Here is a 14,632-nt window from a genome sequence, read left to right on the forward strand (position 1 = left end):
CGTAAGCAAAAGACGTAACCACGTTAAATATCGGTGTTAAGCTTATCCTCTCTATATTATTTAATTTACGTCTTGTGCATGATTTACATTTTATTTATTGTGATATAATTGTTTGTATCTTGTCAAAAATTACATTTTGTAGGGAAAAGGCTAAATACGCAAAAGAGTTTATTCACCTCCCCTTTAGACTCTACTCTTGGGCCGACAAGGTTCTCTTTATATTAATATATATTTTTTTAGGGAAGCAAAGGGAAATAAGAAAAAAAATCAAATTTTCATAATATTCTTTTATATTGGATATTGTCAAAAATATTTATTTAATATAATTAAAAATTAAAAAAATAATTAATAATTATGTATATAAATGTAATTATATATTGATTTGTTCTATATTTTATTTTTTTCACTTTCTTCATGAGTAAAGATATATATATATATTTTATATTTTTCTTCATTTTCCTTCAAGTTTTATCATAAATGACGGTCGGGCTACGGACATTGGGCCTCGCTAACCCACCCACGCTCACCCAGGCCCAACCCAAGAAACTATTCAGGTGCAATTCAGGGCCACGGCCGACGGGCTACAGCAAGACTCAGCCCCACCCAGACCCAACCCAACTCATCTCGGTTTTCTTCCCGCACTCGGAATCCATTTCAATTTCTACAGCCCCGCGCTAATGATCCCCAGAATTAACCTAGACGCCGGAGACCGCGTATCGCCGTCGGCTACGGCATCAGGCGGTGCTCTTCTTCTTTTTCTCTCTGCCAACTTCAGTTCCATTTTAACCCTTAGCTCTTCTTATTCACTCTGTTTTCTTCTTTGTCGGTCTCTGAATTTATTTGCTAATCAATCAATGAGATATTTGTTCTAACAGCTGAGGCTTAACTACTGATGTTACGACTGATATCTAAATCCAGTCGTTCCAAACTTGTTCTTGATTCTTCTCCCGTCTGAAGCAGGGCTGAGCCGCGGCGACGTCGGCAAGCCCAAGAAGAAGTTACAGCGGAATGATCGCAGCAACCGCAATACGCGTGCCTATGTGCTGGTAATTTTCAACATTAGAGGGTGTTTTGTGAATTAGGCAGTCTCTTTTCAAATATTCATTTGAAGATTAACAATTGCGCATATTTGGATATTCTTGTCATTGTCTCGGTTGAACATCTTCGTTAGAATTTTCCAAGTTATCACTTTGAAAGTCTTAAAAGTTGTGTCTTAGTATTATTGTTCATGAATTTCTCAAAACAACAACCATGTGAAAACAGTGAAATCAATGTTGATTTTAATTCCATGCTGTTTGTATTTTTTAAAAAATGGAGGTGGTTTTGTGCAGGGGATGCTGATATTTTTCCCCTCACATAAACCTACTTTCGAACCATAGTTCCGGAAGCTGCCTGCCTATTTGAGGCCATGAGTGACAGCGTAAACATACAGCTACGCCCCTGTCAATTCAAAGAGATGGAGGACGGCTCATTAAAGCTTTTACCCTTCTGCTGCCCTTATCTAGGTGGAGGTTACTCAAACCAAGGCTACTCTTGGTTCTGACTTCAGTCTAGCTTAAGAAAATCGAATTAGGTGATCTAGCCACACCTAGGGCAAATAACATATTAGTGGTAACTTCGTTAAGCCTAAAGACACATAATTTCAATCATACTCTCTTGGTCAACTTTGAGTCGAGATGGTTTGGGTCGATCTCAGTCTGGGATGTGTCAACAATTAGTCCACTAGCGTTATTATTGCTATTATGCTATTTAGGACAGAGGAATACTCTTTACTGGTATACATGAAGTAGTTATATTCTATTAGCAAGAAATTTGGGCAGAGAAGCAGAAATATCTACTACAGTTGTACGGTGAATATCGTTTTTAGTGTGTACATATACGAGGTTTATGAATGTGGGCTGTGAGGTTTTATTTTTTTATTTTTTTATTTCAGGTTTAAGGAGATGAGTTTTTGGTAAGAGTTCAACTTTCAAATCTGCCATGTATTTTGCTAGTCATTCCTGTGAAAATCAAGATTATACTGAAGCACAGGTTGCATGGGAATGTCCGATTAGTGATATATTCAGCTTTTCATTGTTAGAGTCATGGGTCTTTTTACTGAGAATGATTTATGTTAGTGGTTAATGATATTGGATAGTTTCCTGTTTATTTCAGATTTTGGGGACTGGAATGCATACCCATGATACACAGATTTATCTTTAATGCTGGAGAGGTAGCCCTTGGGTGGCACTAAAATTAGGAATGTATAGTTATTCTTTCGTTGGTTGCTACATGTAAATTGATTTTCTTAGTTCAACCTGGCTTTAACTATTGAGCATTGCATTTTTTTTTGTTTTTAATGTGTGGGGAACATAAATAAGAAATTGGGTGGATATTCAAAGTTAGAATGGTACTATCATGGTCTGTCAATTTATATGTTGATCCTCTTTGCTTCCCTCCCTTGCTTGCAGTTTGCCTTGTTGACTAAAATGAATTTTATTCTCAACATTTTTATACCCTAGAAGCATGTAAAATTGGCCTCTTGATGATTCAACTCTATGCTGATTGAGTTGTAGAACCTTAAAAGCAGTAAATGAGGGATGAATGGTAAATAAAACATGATATCATCATCAGAAGATTCAGAACAGTTATCAAGTGAAAATAACATAAATATGACAGAGAAAGATGAAACAAAAAAGATGATATTTTTAAGGCAAACAAGTATTTTTGAAACTTAACAATCCCTTTGATTTGCTTGATTAAGCTATCAAAGGCATAAGCTATATTTCAGTGTCAATATGTACTTTAAAATTTTCTTTGTTTTCTTTCTTGTGGTAAAGCTATCGATGCTAGATTGATTTGCAGATAGATCACATAGTCTCTCACTCGTGCCTGCTCAGAGACTGCAGGTGGACTCCCAGGTTTGTGCTTCGACTCTCAAGAAATAACCTATGATGTTTCAGTCATATAATTTCTTTTTTTTTTAAGTTATAAGCACATATAAGTTTGGTAAGTTGTGAGATAATGTCTCGAAAATCAATTTTAGTATGCTCCAGTAATATTTTGGTTGTTCATGCAATTATTGCAGCTTCTAAATGTATGTTTTTATTAGACTGCTGAGGCTTGCTTCTAATTTTGGCTGGAATGGGAGAAGGAACGTCTATGAGCATTTCAATCAGTTGGAGGAAATGGTGAGACCCAAACATGTTTTTATTTTATTTATATTTTTGCGAAGTTCACAACAATGCAAAACTTAAAAATAGATTATAACAAATGAACAAAAAAATTATGTAGTCAAATCAAAATCATATTAAAACAAAAGGAAACTATGTATGTGTTACAAGTACTTGAGAAAAAAAAAATAGTTCTATAACTCTCACAAGAATTTTTTACAAGCATCTTGTAGTTTGCTAGAATTAGTTGAGTGTAAAAAGCTCAACTAATTGTGAGAACTTGCTTCACTTGTGCAAAAATCTTGTGATTATTTAGGAGAAAGAGAGAGAAAGTGAGGGAAGATGAATGCAATACTTCATTTCTATTGCATAGTAAGATATAATTGAATAGTCTAGGAGAGTTTTAGCGACTTGCCACAAGCAAAGACCTTCCTCTCATCCTTTAGCTTCCAGCAAAACTCTTTGCAGTTGAAATCTCCTAAAATGAGCGAGCCATCGATCATTGATGTGGGGAACTTCAATACTGCAGTGAGAATCATTTTCCTATTCTTCACTCCTTCAAACAAATTACACATGAGCATTAGCTTTGATGTCTCGGGATTTTTATAGACTTAGATTTGAAAGTCATATTTATTATTATTATTAGTATGAAAATATTTCCATTATTGTTGAATACCATACTTGGCTATGCATTTTCCTTTTTTTCATCATCGTATGAAATATTTCTATTTTTAGTTATTACAACCTTACAAAACCTTTAATGTGCATAAATGTACTCAAATTGAAAAAATTTTCCATAGAAATATACTTACTAGGATTACATGGTTCTTCTAAATGTACATAAATTAAAGAAGATTTTTTTGTGTTCGACAAATATAAGCGTTCAAAATTTTGAATTAAATTTGTGTAAATTTAGAAAAAATTAATATTATTGGATTTTGTTTGAATTCACACAACTCCAAGTCCCAAACATAAAATCGATGATATGCCCCGATCGGGACAACTCAAATGGTAAAAACAACTTATGAATTTGGTAACCCCAAGATCACGGGTTCGATTCCCGCTTGAAGCATTATGCCGGTGAATTAACAGGAGTGCATTAACGGGTGGGCGGCTTTCACCCTCTCGGGTTTGGTGTTGCATCATAGTATCCAAAGTGGTGCGATGGTGGCTGAAGTCCTCGGGTTATAAAAAAAAAAAATCATGCTACTAATTAAACATATGCTTAGTGTCAAATAAATGCAATTGTAAATTAGAAATAATTATTTCAATTTTCTTTTTTTGTAAATGTGCATTTATTGTAAGATAATCGAAAATGGTTGGCACAGCCCTAATTACTTTTAATTCACTTGCAATAGGATAAAATTTTTTTATATTAGTTATATGTTAAATTCTTAGATATACGTATTTCGTTTCCACGTTCTTCTCTTTTTGAACTACAGATAAGATTTCATTTTATTTTTGTAAAGTCCATTAAATTTAAACACAAAATATTTTTGAACTGCTAAAATAATAATTAATACAAATCTAATATAGTAACATAGGAATTAAAAATGCAAAATTAAAATAACCTCATACACAATTTATTAACTAATATGATTTCTAAATTACTAAACTTTCCTTAATTACGCAAAATATCTTAGTATTACCATAAAAGACTTTGCATACGCAAAAAACCGAACTTATTTATATATGAATTTCCATTGTATTACTCAAATGCCATGCTCAATTAATCACATGTTTAAATGTTCGTACTTTTTCCTTTTGTTTTCAAGTTCTTCTCCTACTATTCCATGAAACAAATTTTCCTATTTTGAATTATTAACATTAAAGTTACCCCTAGAAATATTAAAAAAAAATTAAAGAATGGAACAAAAGAATATGAACAAAAAAAATGTACCTTTGATTTATCAAAGAAAAGTTCAAGAAAAATGAAGTAAATATATCGTAAATCTATTGAACAAAAATATAATTTTGCACATGATTAATATTTGATTTTTAAAATTTTTAATCATGTGAAAACAACTTTTCAAATGTAATAATATTTGATATTGAAAGAAATATATTGAAGAATAAATTTTATTTTTTTTTCTTTTTTCAACCAAAACTTTTATCTAAACAGAGGGTAAATAATTTTTTCAATAAAAAGCTGTACTTTTAAGTGATAGATTGAAAGTTATCTATCATATACAATATAATTAATTACACATTAATATTTTAAAATTCATGACATTGAATTTTTGATTTAAAAATAATTTAGATCTAATAAAGGATTAGCAAAATATATATTCAAAGATGAGAACCATTTCAAATTTTTTTTAAAAATAAAATAAAACATAAAGTTCAAAGTTCAAAGGGACTATTCAATTGAATTTGTGCATTTGGATCAATGGTTTATCTTCTAACTCCCAGTATACAAAGGTTTATTTATTTATTTATTTAAACATACATACATTGCATTTAGAAGTTTAGAATGAAAATGCTAAATTTAAAATGATTTTTTTTATAAAATAGAATAAAAAAACACATTACATTTTATATAAATTTATGTAAATTCAAATCCATAATTAAAATTTATGTTCCAAGACAGAGTCATACATTATTTTTTTTGAGTCAAAATAAATGAGAACTTTCTTTTTGGAGTCGTGTTATAGAATTGTGTTTTTATTTTTTGTTGTTTGGCTAGATTAGTTTAAGTAAAGCATTTTCGGGCTTTGTTTGGTATCATACACTGTGGGACAAGGGTAGTCGTGAATCAAATCCCCAACCAATTTAAAGGAGTGTTAATTTTATGTACAAACACCTTTTAAATGATGTTGTAAGAGAAATAAGGATATGGAGATGATTGAATGTGAATGAAGCAAGCTCGTTACGCTAGCCCCATCGGAGGTGTTAGGTAGATGCTTTATTTTACAAAGGGTACCTCAATCAAATAGAAAATTTAAGGAAGGGAATCATAAAATATTGTAGAAATCCGTAGAAGGGGAAAGATAAGGAGGGAGGTGAACATACGCGATTAGAAGAGGGAAGAAGAAGATTGAGCAGAATTGAATAAGGATAGAGGAAAAATAAGATATAGAAAGAGAGGATAGTGGCATTGGGTAATTTAGCACTGGACTAAATGTAAATTGATATGTTGGATTGAATTGGAGGTCTATTTTACCCCAAAAATTACACATATATATACTTCGTACCGGTCAACTTATATCAATTATACAACTATAAATCATACATTCAGGACATTAATCCTAATCATAAAAAAACATAATCATGAATTCAGGAAGTTTCTAAATATTAAGGAACCTAATTACTACAATTAACTTCTTTTTTCTAGTCTCGCTTGGTGGTCCCTTGTAATTTATTAGACACTTAAACGATAAGTGGTTCGCCTCCTAGATTTTTGTTTGTCACATGACTAATGGTTAAGCCCTATTACCATATTTTAAAAGGGTGTGCAAAGATTACACAAACAATACCCTCAATTATTGCTTCATTTTTTTGAATTTAATGTTCATAAATAAGTAACATAACATTTATTATTATTATTATTATTATTATTATTATTATTATTATTATTATACCCTTTGGCCTTGAAGTATGTACTACCTTCAGTGTCTTCTTAGGTCAAATAGTTTCATGATTAACCAAGTTATAAATGAGGCATCCTAGTATGTTAGCCTGAGAGTACACTTGACTAATGAAGGATCGAGAATAAGAATCCATATACTATATTTAGGCCAAGGCAAAGACTAATCCTTACTTGACTCAATAGTTTCACCATTGAATGCATCCATATATGCGTTTAGTATTACCTTAATAATCCTAGTCTTAACATAAGGAGTTAAGTTTGCACAATTGGCCTACTTGGGGCACTTTTTAAGGGACTTGCGGAATAGCCTTAAGATCTGGCTGTAGTGCATAAGGATGACAAAAAAATATAATCTGATCTTACAAACCTTAATTACGTGATTATGATTATACCTGCGAGATCTGTCTGATTTGATCCCGAATCTGCAAATACGAAGACGAGCTCTTGAAGACGACCAATAATCTTCTACTGTATTCCTTGAACACGCCTTGCTCCTAAGAGAGTGGCCTCGTAAATGGTTGCTAGGGTTTTCTTCTCTCACGAAAATGTCTACCTCTGTGAGAGTTCGCTCGTCTCACCCTAGTTGCTAAATGGAGCGCATGTATATAGGCTACAACAGAGACCTCTGGGCAAATATGACTAGGACTTCCCACGTAATTAAGAATTCTTAATCCGACCTGAATTCATCCTTAATTACGTTAATTATAATTCATACCACTAAAGAATTATAATTGCACTTTCTGTCATATTCGAAATTAAATTTTGAACTCCTATTATTTAATGCTTATTTATCTCCTCACGTAAAGATTACAGATACTCGTCTATTAAATTAAATTACTGAAAATTTAATTAATTGATATATTAATTCCCTAAGACCTTCTACTTAACTTATTTGATGAGTCGGATTCAAAATCCACCTGCAGGGTTTGACACAATCAAAACTTATAAGTTTCCTCAAGGGGGTATCATCAATCCCGATACTGGGACGTGGATTCCATCAATAATTAACGTTCATCATACACATAATGTCATCACCCAACTCACTGAGTTTTTTGACCTATAAAGAATCTCACTTTTCTATGAATCAAAGTACTAAACATTATATGCATATGTCCAATAATCATATCAGGATTAAGAACATAAGCACTCATAATAACCATGAGGTATCAATTGTTTTATATAGTCGGTATACAAGCAATTACCCCAAGACGATCCTATTCAATACATACAAATTGTACTAGCACAAGGAGTTCAAATTGTACCATTCCCAATAGTCAAGACAGACCTATTAAAACCTTGTGCTATAGTCCTACCAATGGTGTGTCCAATTTCATTTAAAACTGTGAACAATAAACGTATATTCTATAAGAACTGATGATCTAATCTTCTCTACACACTAGATACCTACTATATAGAATAAAAGATACACATACATAATAATTAAATAAATAATGTCAGGCAAACAATGCTCATAGAGATTCTCATTAAAATTGAATAATTGAAGTTATTTAATAAATCTAAAACTGATTACATAAAGCATGTTTTCAATATAAATCCCTAACACTTTTGTGATCATTAAGATATTCTTTACCTCAAAGATCATTAAAACATTCATCAATGGTGAAACCTAATTCTTCATCTCCTTGTATATAATCAATCAGCATGAGAGTCTTATAATCCTTATAGTCAGCAACATCTATCAATGGATTCTTATGTTTCCTGTGCTATAGAGTGTGGCCAAAATCATCATGGACAATAGCTTAACTAGAAGAAAATCGTGAAGAGATCGACACATGCCCAAGTGTACACCTAAAAAAGAGCAAGTTGGTTGAAACTCATATAGATCACAATAGTTATTGGTAATGATTCGTCAATCATTGTCTTTATTGTACTTGCTATCTTGTGAGAGGTGTGAGGAATTACACGAAGATTTTCTTTGATATTTTGTTACCAAATGGCACCAAACCAACATTGGTGAGTTTGGTTAACATTATCAATATAGTTTATTTACTGATAATCTATCATCTACTTCTGGTAGATGACATATAAAAGGTCGTCCCACTAGGTGTGCTAAAAAGATAAGGTGTTTATAACAAATGCGTACAAGCACCATTTTGATGATTTAGAGGTTGGTGATTTGTTATGAACATGGAGAGTTATGTGATAACGAACTCATGATGCCAACTCTTGTCAGAAGTGTTGGGAAGAGTCCTATTACACAAGGGGAAGTCTCTTGTGAGTTGTGACGTAGAGATTTAGAAGTAGGAATTCATGGAAAGAGGAAAAGAAAGGAGGGAGGTGAACAAGCACATGTTAGAAGAGATAAGAAGTAGATAAAGGAGATTAGAGCAAGGACAAATGAAAAAAATAAGAGAGATAAGGGGAAATGGGTAGTGGTACTAGGTCATTTAAATAAGTTGAATTGAGTTGTAATGAGCTTATTTATTATAATTTACTTCTCCCTCTAGTCTCTCTTGAGTAGCCCCTTATAATCTTTTGAATGCCTAATTTTCTATCTATCACATGACTGATCATTAGGCACTTATCACTCTATTCCAAGATTACATAAGTAACATAATAAAAGGTTGACCTATCATTTGCCCCTGACAAGTAGAGGATTCACAATCTTAACTAGTAACAAAAAATATTATATTATGTCATCCTCTTGATTACGGTTTGTTAGCCTTAGTTGCTACATAATCATATTTAATTTGTTTTGATGATATTAACGTATTTGTAATTCTAAGTGTAACATGTCTTTCCAGATCAAGTTAGTACAGATACAAGTGAAAAATACATGAATATACTGAATCAACGGCAAAGATCAAACCGAATGGATGTTCAAGTAGGAAAAATCAAGGTGGACACTCACTCGGAAGAATTCAAACACATCTAAATGAAGCAAGTGTAAAATCATATGTAATAAGGAGTGTTTGAAGTATGAACTACTGTAACTTTTGCAGTATTGTTTCACGTAGGATTATTGAGCAGGAGTTGAGCAATTACATATGCATACTAGTTCATAAAACATACAGTTTTACTCATATGAGTTTTTCAAAGACAAAAACAAAGAGTTAAGCAATTGCATAAACTACTATATTATTTAAAGAGTATAGAGTATTTCCCCAAATCATAAGTTTCATACTTATGAGTTTTCAAAGTACAAATAAGAATTTTGTGAAAATATCCTATACTCAAATATATTTTTATATGAGATAAGTTTTAAATTATATTAGTGTTATAATCTTTTAAAAGTTTGGTCTTGGTTGGGATTAAAACCTCATTTATGCACCTCTCAAATTTCCCGAACACCCTTTAGTATTTGGAGCATAAATTTTGTTAGAAAACTTCAAAAAATGTGATCTTAGTATCTACGGAAAGTTAAGAAAAAATCTCACAACTTTCATGTTGAAGAAATTTTCAATTTAAGGGCAATTAGTTGGGCAAACAGTCGACTAATTTGGGCAATCAGTTGACTAATTGAAGCAGTAGCTAAATATGATGAATCAATTGACTAATTGGGGAAATCAGTCAATTAATTGGGGTAATCAATCAACTAATTGGGGTAATCAGTCGACTAATTGAGTTAAGCAGTTGATAGTTTGTGTTGGGATTCATTCCTCAATGGCTATAAACGACTAGTTTTCAAAGTAAACATATAATATATTATCCTAATGATCATACAATGGCTACTAGCCCATTTTACCTATAAATAGAAGTCCAAAAACTTGTTTTAAATATTGATTTAGTAGTTCATATATCATTCCCAAGCACACCACATTTTAATTCATATTTCAAGTGCTTAACTTCTCTCTTGCTTCTTAACTTTGTTGTGAATCATTACTTTGAGAGAGTTGTGTGAAGTTTTGATTGTATTAATTATTAGCTCATTCAAGGAGCTTTTGTTTTGTATTCCATCTTCAAGTTGTAAAAGGTTCTAGGTGAACCATGGCTGAAGGTTATTGGTGAACCAAAGTGTAAGGATTCTTGGTGAATCTTGCGGCTTTTGGTGAACGAAAGAGATTTGTTCCTGGTTGTAAAGGCTTCTTCGCCGGTGAAGGAGTTTTATAGTGGATTGTGAAATTCTTGAGTGTGTCTCAAGGCGTGGACGTAGACAAGAGGTTGAACCACGTTAAATATCGGTGTTAAGCTTATCCTCCCTATATTCTTTAATTTACGTCTTGTGCATGATTTACATTTTATTTATTGTGATATAATTGTTTGTATCTTGTCAAGAATTATATTTTGTCGAGAAAAGACTAAATACGCAAAAGAGTCTATTCACCTCCCCTCTAAACTCTACTCTTGGGCCAACAAGGTTCTCTTTATATTAATATATTTTCTTTTAGAGAAGTAAAGGGAAATAAGAAAAAAAAATCAAATTTTCATAATATTCTTTTATATTGGATATTGTCAAAAATATTTCTTTAATATAATTTAAAATTTTAAAAAATAATTAATAATTATGTATATAAATATAATTATATATCGATTTATTCTATATTTTATTTTTTTCACTTTCTTCATGATTCAAGATATATATATTTTTATATTTTTCTTCCTTTTCCTTCGAGTTTTTTTATAAATGATGGTCGGGCTACAGATATTGGGCCTGGCTAACCCACTCACAGTCACCCAGGCCCAACCCAAGAAACTATGCAGGTGCAATTCAGGGCCACGGCCCACGGGATATAGCAAGACCCAGCCCCACCCAGACCCAACCCAACTCATCTCGGTTTTCTTCCCGCACTCGGAATCCATTTCAATTTCTACAGCCCCGCGCTAATGATCCCCAGCATTAACCTAGACGCCGGAGACCGTGAATCGCCATCGGCTACAGCATCAGGCGGTGCTCTTCGTCTTCTTTTTCTCTCTGCCAACTTCAGTTCCATTTTATCCCTTAGCTCTTCTTATTCACTCTGTTTTCTTCTTTGTCGGTCTCTGAATTTATTTGCTAATCAATCAATGAGATATTTGTTCTAACAGCTGAGGCTTAACTACTAATGTTACGACTGATATCTAAATCCAGTCGTTCCAAACTTGTTCTGTTAGGATGTGTGGCTCGTATGGGTATTAGCAGCCGCACCACCCAGCAGGAAATGTTGAACTGGAGATGGACGGCCACCAAATCTGCCCACCTCTTGTGACTTTGCAGCAGCCTTTGTTTGACTTCTTCCCCCTCACCTTGTGTATATATATGTAATGTATGTGTGTGTGGATGGAGTAGTGAATTGCAGCAGTGTGTGTGGTGAGTTGCAGAAGTGTAACTGTGTGGTGCTGTGTTGTGAGGTGCAGAGTGCAGAGAGTTGTGTGTGCAGAGGGCTGTGTGTGAGGAAGAGTAAATCCTTGTGAGAGTGAGAGAGGAGTTGAGGGCAGTAGCCTCCTCCTTCTCCTTGTGTAAATTTCCCCGTAATTTTAGTGGATTTGAGCTCTCCCGTGGACGTAGGTCACAGTGGACCGAATCACGTAAATCTGGTCTCATTTTTGGTTGCTAAAATTTTGCTTGTATGATTGTTGCTTGGTCGATCATTTCCCAACATGTTCTTGATTCTTCTCCCGTCTGAAGCGAGGGCCGAGGGAATACAGAGCCGCGGCGACGTTGGCAAGCCCAAGAAGAAGTTACAGCGGAATGATCGCAGCAACCGCAATACGTGTGCCTATGTGCTGGTAATTTTCAACATTAGAGGTGTTTTTGTGAATTAGGCAGTCTCTTTTCAAATATTTATTTGAAGATTAACAATTGTGCATATTTGGATATTCCTGTCATTGTCTCGGTTGAACATCTTCGTTAGAATTTTCCAAGTTATCACTTTGAAAGTCTTAAAAGTTGCGTCTTAGTATTATTGTTCATGAATTTCTCAAAACAACAACCATGTGAAAACAGTGAAATCATGTTGATTTTAATTCCATGCTGTTTGTATTTTTAAAAAAATTAGAGGTGGTTTTGTGTAGGGGATGCTGATATTTTTCCCTTCACATAAACCTACTTTCGAACCATAGTTCGGGAAGCTGCCTGCCTATTTGAGGCCATGAGTGACAGCGTAAACATACAGCTACCCCCCTTTCAATTCAAAGAGATGGAGGATGGGTCATTAAAGCTTTTACCCTTCTGCTGCCCTTATCTAGGTGGAGGTTACTCAAACCAAGGCTACTCTTGGTTCTGACTTCGGTTTACCTTAAGAAAATCGAATTAGGTGATCTAGCCACACCTAGGGCAAATAACATAGTAGTGGTAACTTCATTAAGCCTAAAGACACATAATTTCAATCATACTCTCTTGGTCACCTTTGAGTCTAGATGGTTTGGGTCGATCTCAGTTTGGGATGTGTCAACAATTAGTCCACTAGCGTTATTATTGCTATTATGCTATTTAGGACAGAGGAATACTCTTTACTGGTATACATGAAGTAGTTATATTCTATTAGTGTTAGAAATACTAATAATATAAAATGTTAAATTTATAAATAAAAAACAAAAAAATAAATCACGATTCACAAATAGGCTGATGCACGGATATCTCGCTTTTTTTAAGGAGATTCAAACCCTCTGCGGTTTATTGGCTTAGCCCATGAACCGGTGCAGCAGATTTCTTCAAGACTTGTCTCCCCCAGGATACAACAACCCGATCTGAATTGTATGACTCTCTCCAATTTTGTACAAACAGAGGAATTTAAAGCTCCACAAAAAAACACCTTTCTTTGCTTGTCAGTCTCTCTAGATTCGAGATAAGAAATATATGATGAGAATGAAGAGAAGAAATTGGTCTATTGTGCTAACACTTCATGGGTTTATTTATAGGCACAAAATGACCCTTCATTCTCCATGTACTTAATAAATATGATATGTATATTTTAAGTAAATGCATACTTAGATCCAAGATAAATTTATAAAATAAATTATACATTTATCAAATACATGATTGAAAAACCATGATTAAATGTGGATGCATCACCCAATCCAAGGTACATGCTTCTTTTCCAAGACAACAATAAAATAATACAATAATATTAAAATACACCAACAATTCCCCCCTCATTTTAATATTATGTATGTACTATGCATGTAGAGAGTTTAACAAACAAAGATGAACAATTATGCATAATGAAGGTGTGCTCTGCATTGAACCTTAACTTAGCAAACAATAATCTTTACTCCAGAAGCAGTAGTGGTCTCAGACTTGAACTATGACTGCTTAAGGGAAATAAAGTATTACTACTCACACATAACCGTTCAGGTGTTGACATGAGCTTTAATAGCCAGTACGTTTCGGCCTTGTGGTAATCCCGGTTTCATGATCATATTTGAGAATAAGCCCAATTCTCATAAAGAGCGGCCCCACTCTTATGCTCACATAGGTGTAATCTGTCAAGGGTACTCTTGTAACTCTAATACCCCACTCATAAGAGATACAGATTATCATTAAGAGTTTTAAAACTCAACCTCCTCCGTTACAGGATAAATGCACTTACACCATAGGGATGAGTTTTAAAAATAATAGTGCATTTCTTACGACCACCATATGATTTGTTCTTCCTATTGAACCCAATTACAGGATCTCTGGTCCTTGGGTTGGGTATCCTCATATGTGGTTCATGATTATACGAGCTTTAATCCTATCCCACTCGATGTATTCGAGACCCTTTCTCTTGCTAAGGTCTTAGTTAATGGATTCGCAAGATTTTTCAGAAGATTTTATATAATTCACATATGTCACTAAATATGATCTCATAGTACTGTGTTTTCTTCTTATAAGTCTAGATTTACCGTTATAATAACGGTTGTTCACTCTACCAATTGTAGCAGTATTATTACAATTAATTAGGATAGGTGGTATTGGTTTTTCCCAAAATGGGATTTCATACAACATATCTCTTAACCAACTTGCTTCTGC

The 14,632-nt window shown here is 33.5% G+C and overlaps 1 protein-coding gene across 6 annotated transcripts in view; it reads left to right on the top strand.

Moving 5' to 3' along the window:
- The first annotated feature begins 642 nt into the window (after window positions 1-642).
- LOC131167350 (uncharacterized) overlaps window positions 643-14,632 on the top strand; it is a 34,505-nt gene continuing 20,515 nt past the window's right edge. The window contains exons 1-5 of one of the 6 annotated variants that reach the window (XR_009140102.1): window positions 644-741; window positions 919-1,046; window positions 2,845-2,900; window positions 3,092-3,170; window positions 12,308-12,408. Coding sequence is in view for 2 of the 6 variants with exons in the window: in XM_058126130.1 (XP_057982113.1) it covers window positions 678-741; window positions 919-1,046; window positions 2,845-2,900; window positions 3,092-3,170 (327 nt within the window). In the remaining 4 variants the exon portion in view is untranslated. Of the gene's footprint in view, window positions 1,047-2,844; window positions 2,901-3,067; window positions 3,171-12,307; window positions 12,409-14,632 lie in introns of all 6 variants that reach the window. The other 5 variants (XR_009140103.1, XR_009140104.1, XR_009140105.1 and 2 more) reach the window with 5 other exon arrangements.

Source organism: Malania oleifera, chromosome 11 (assembly GCF_029873635.1).
Source record: "Malania oleifera isolate guangnan ecotype guangnan chromosome 11, ASM2987363v1, whole genome shotgun sequence".
NCBI lineage: Eukaryota > Viridiplantae > Streptophyta > Magnoliopsida > Santalales > Ximeniaceae > Malania > Malania oleifera.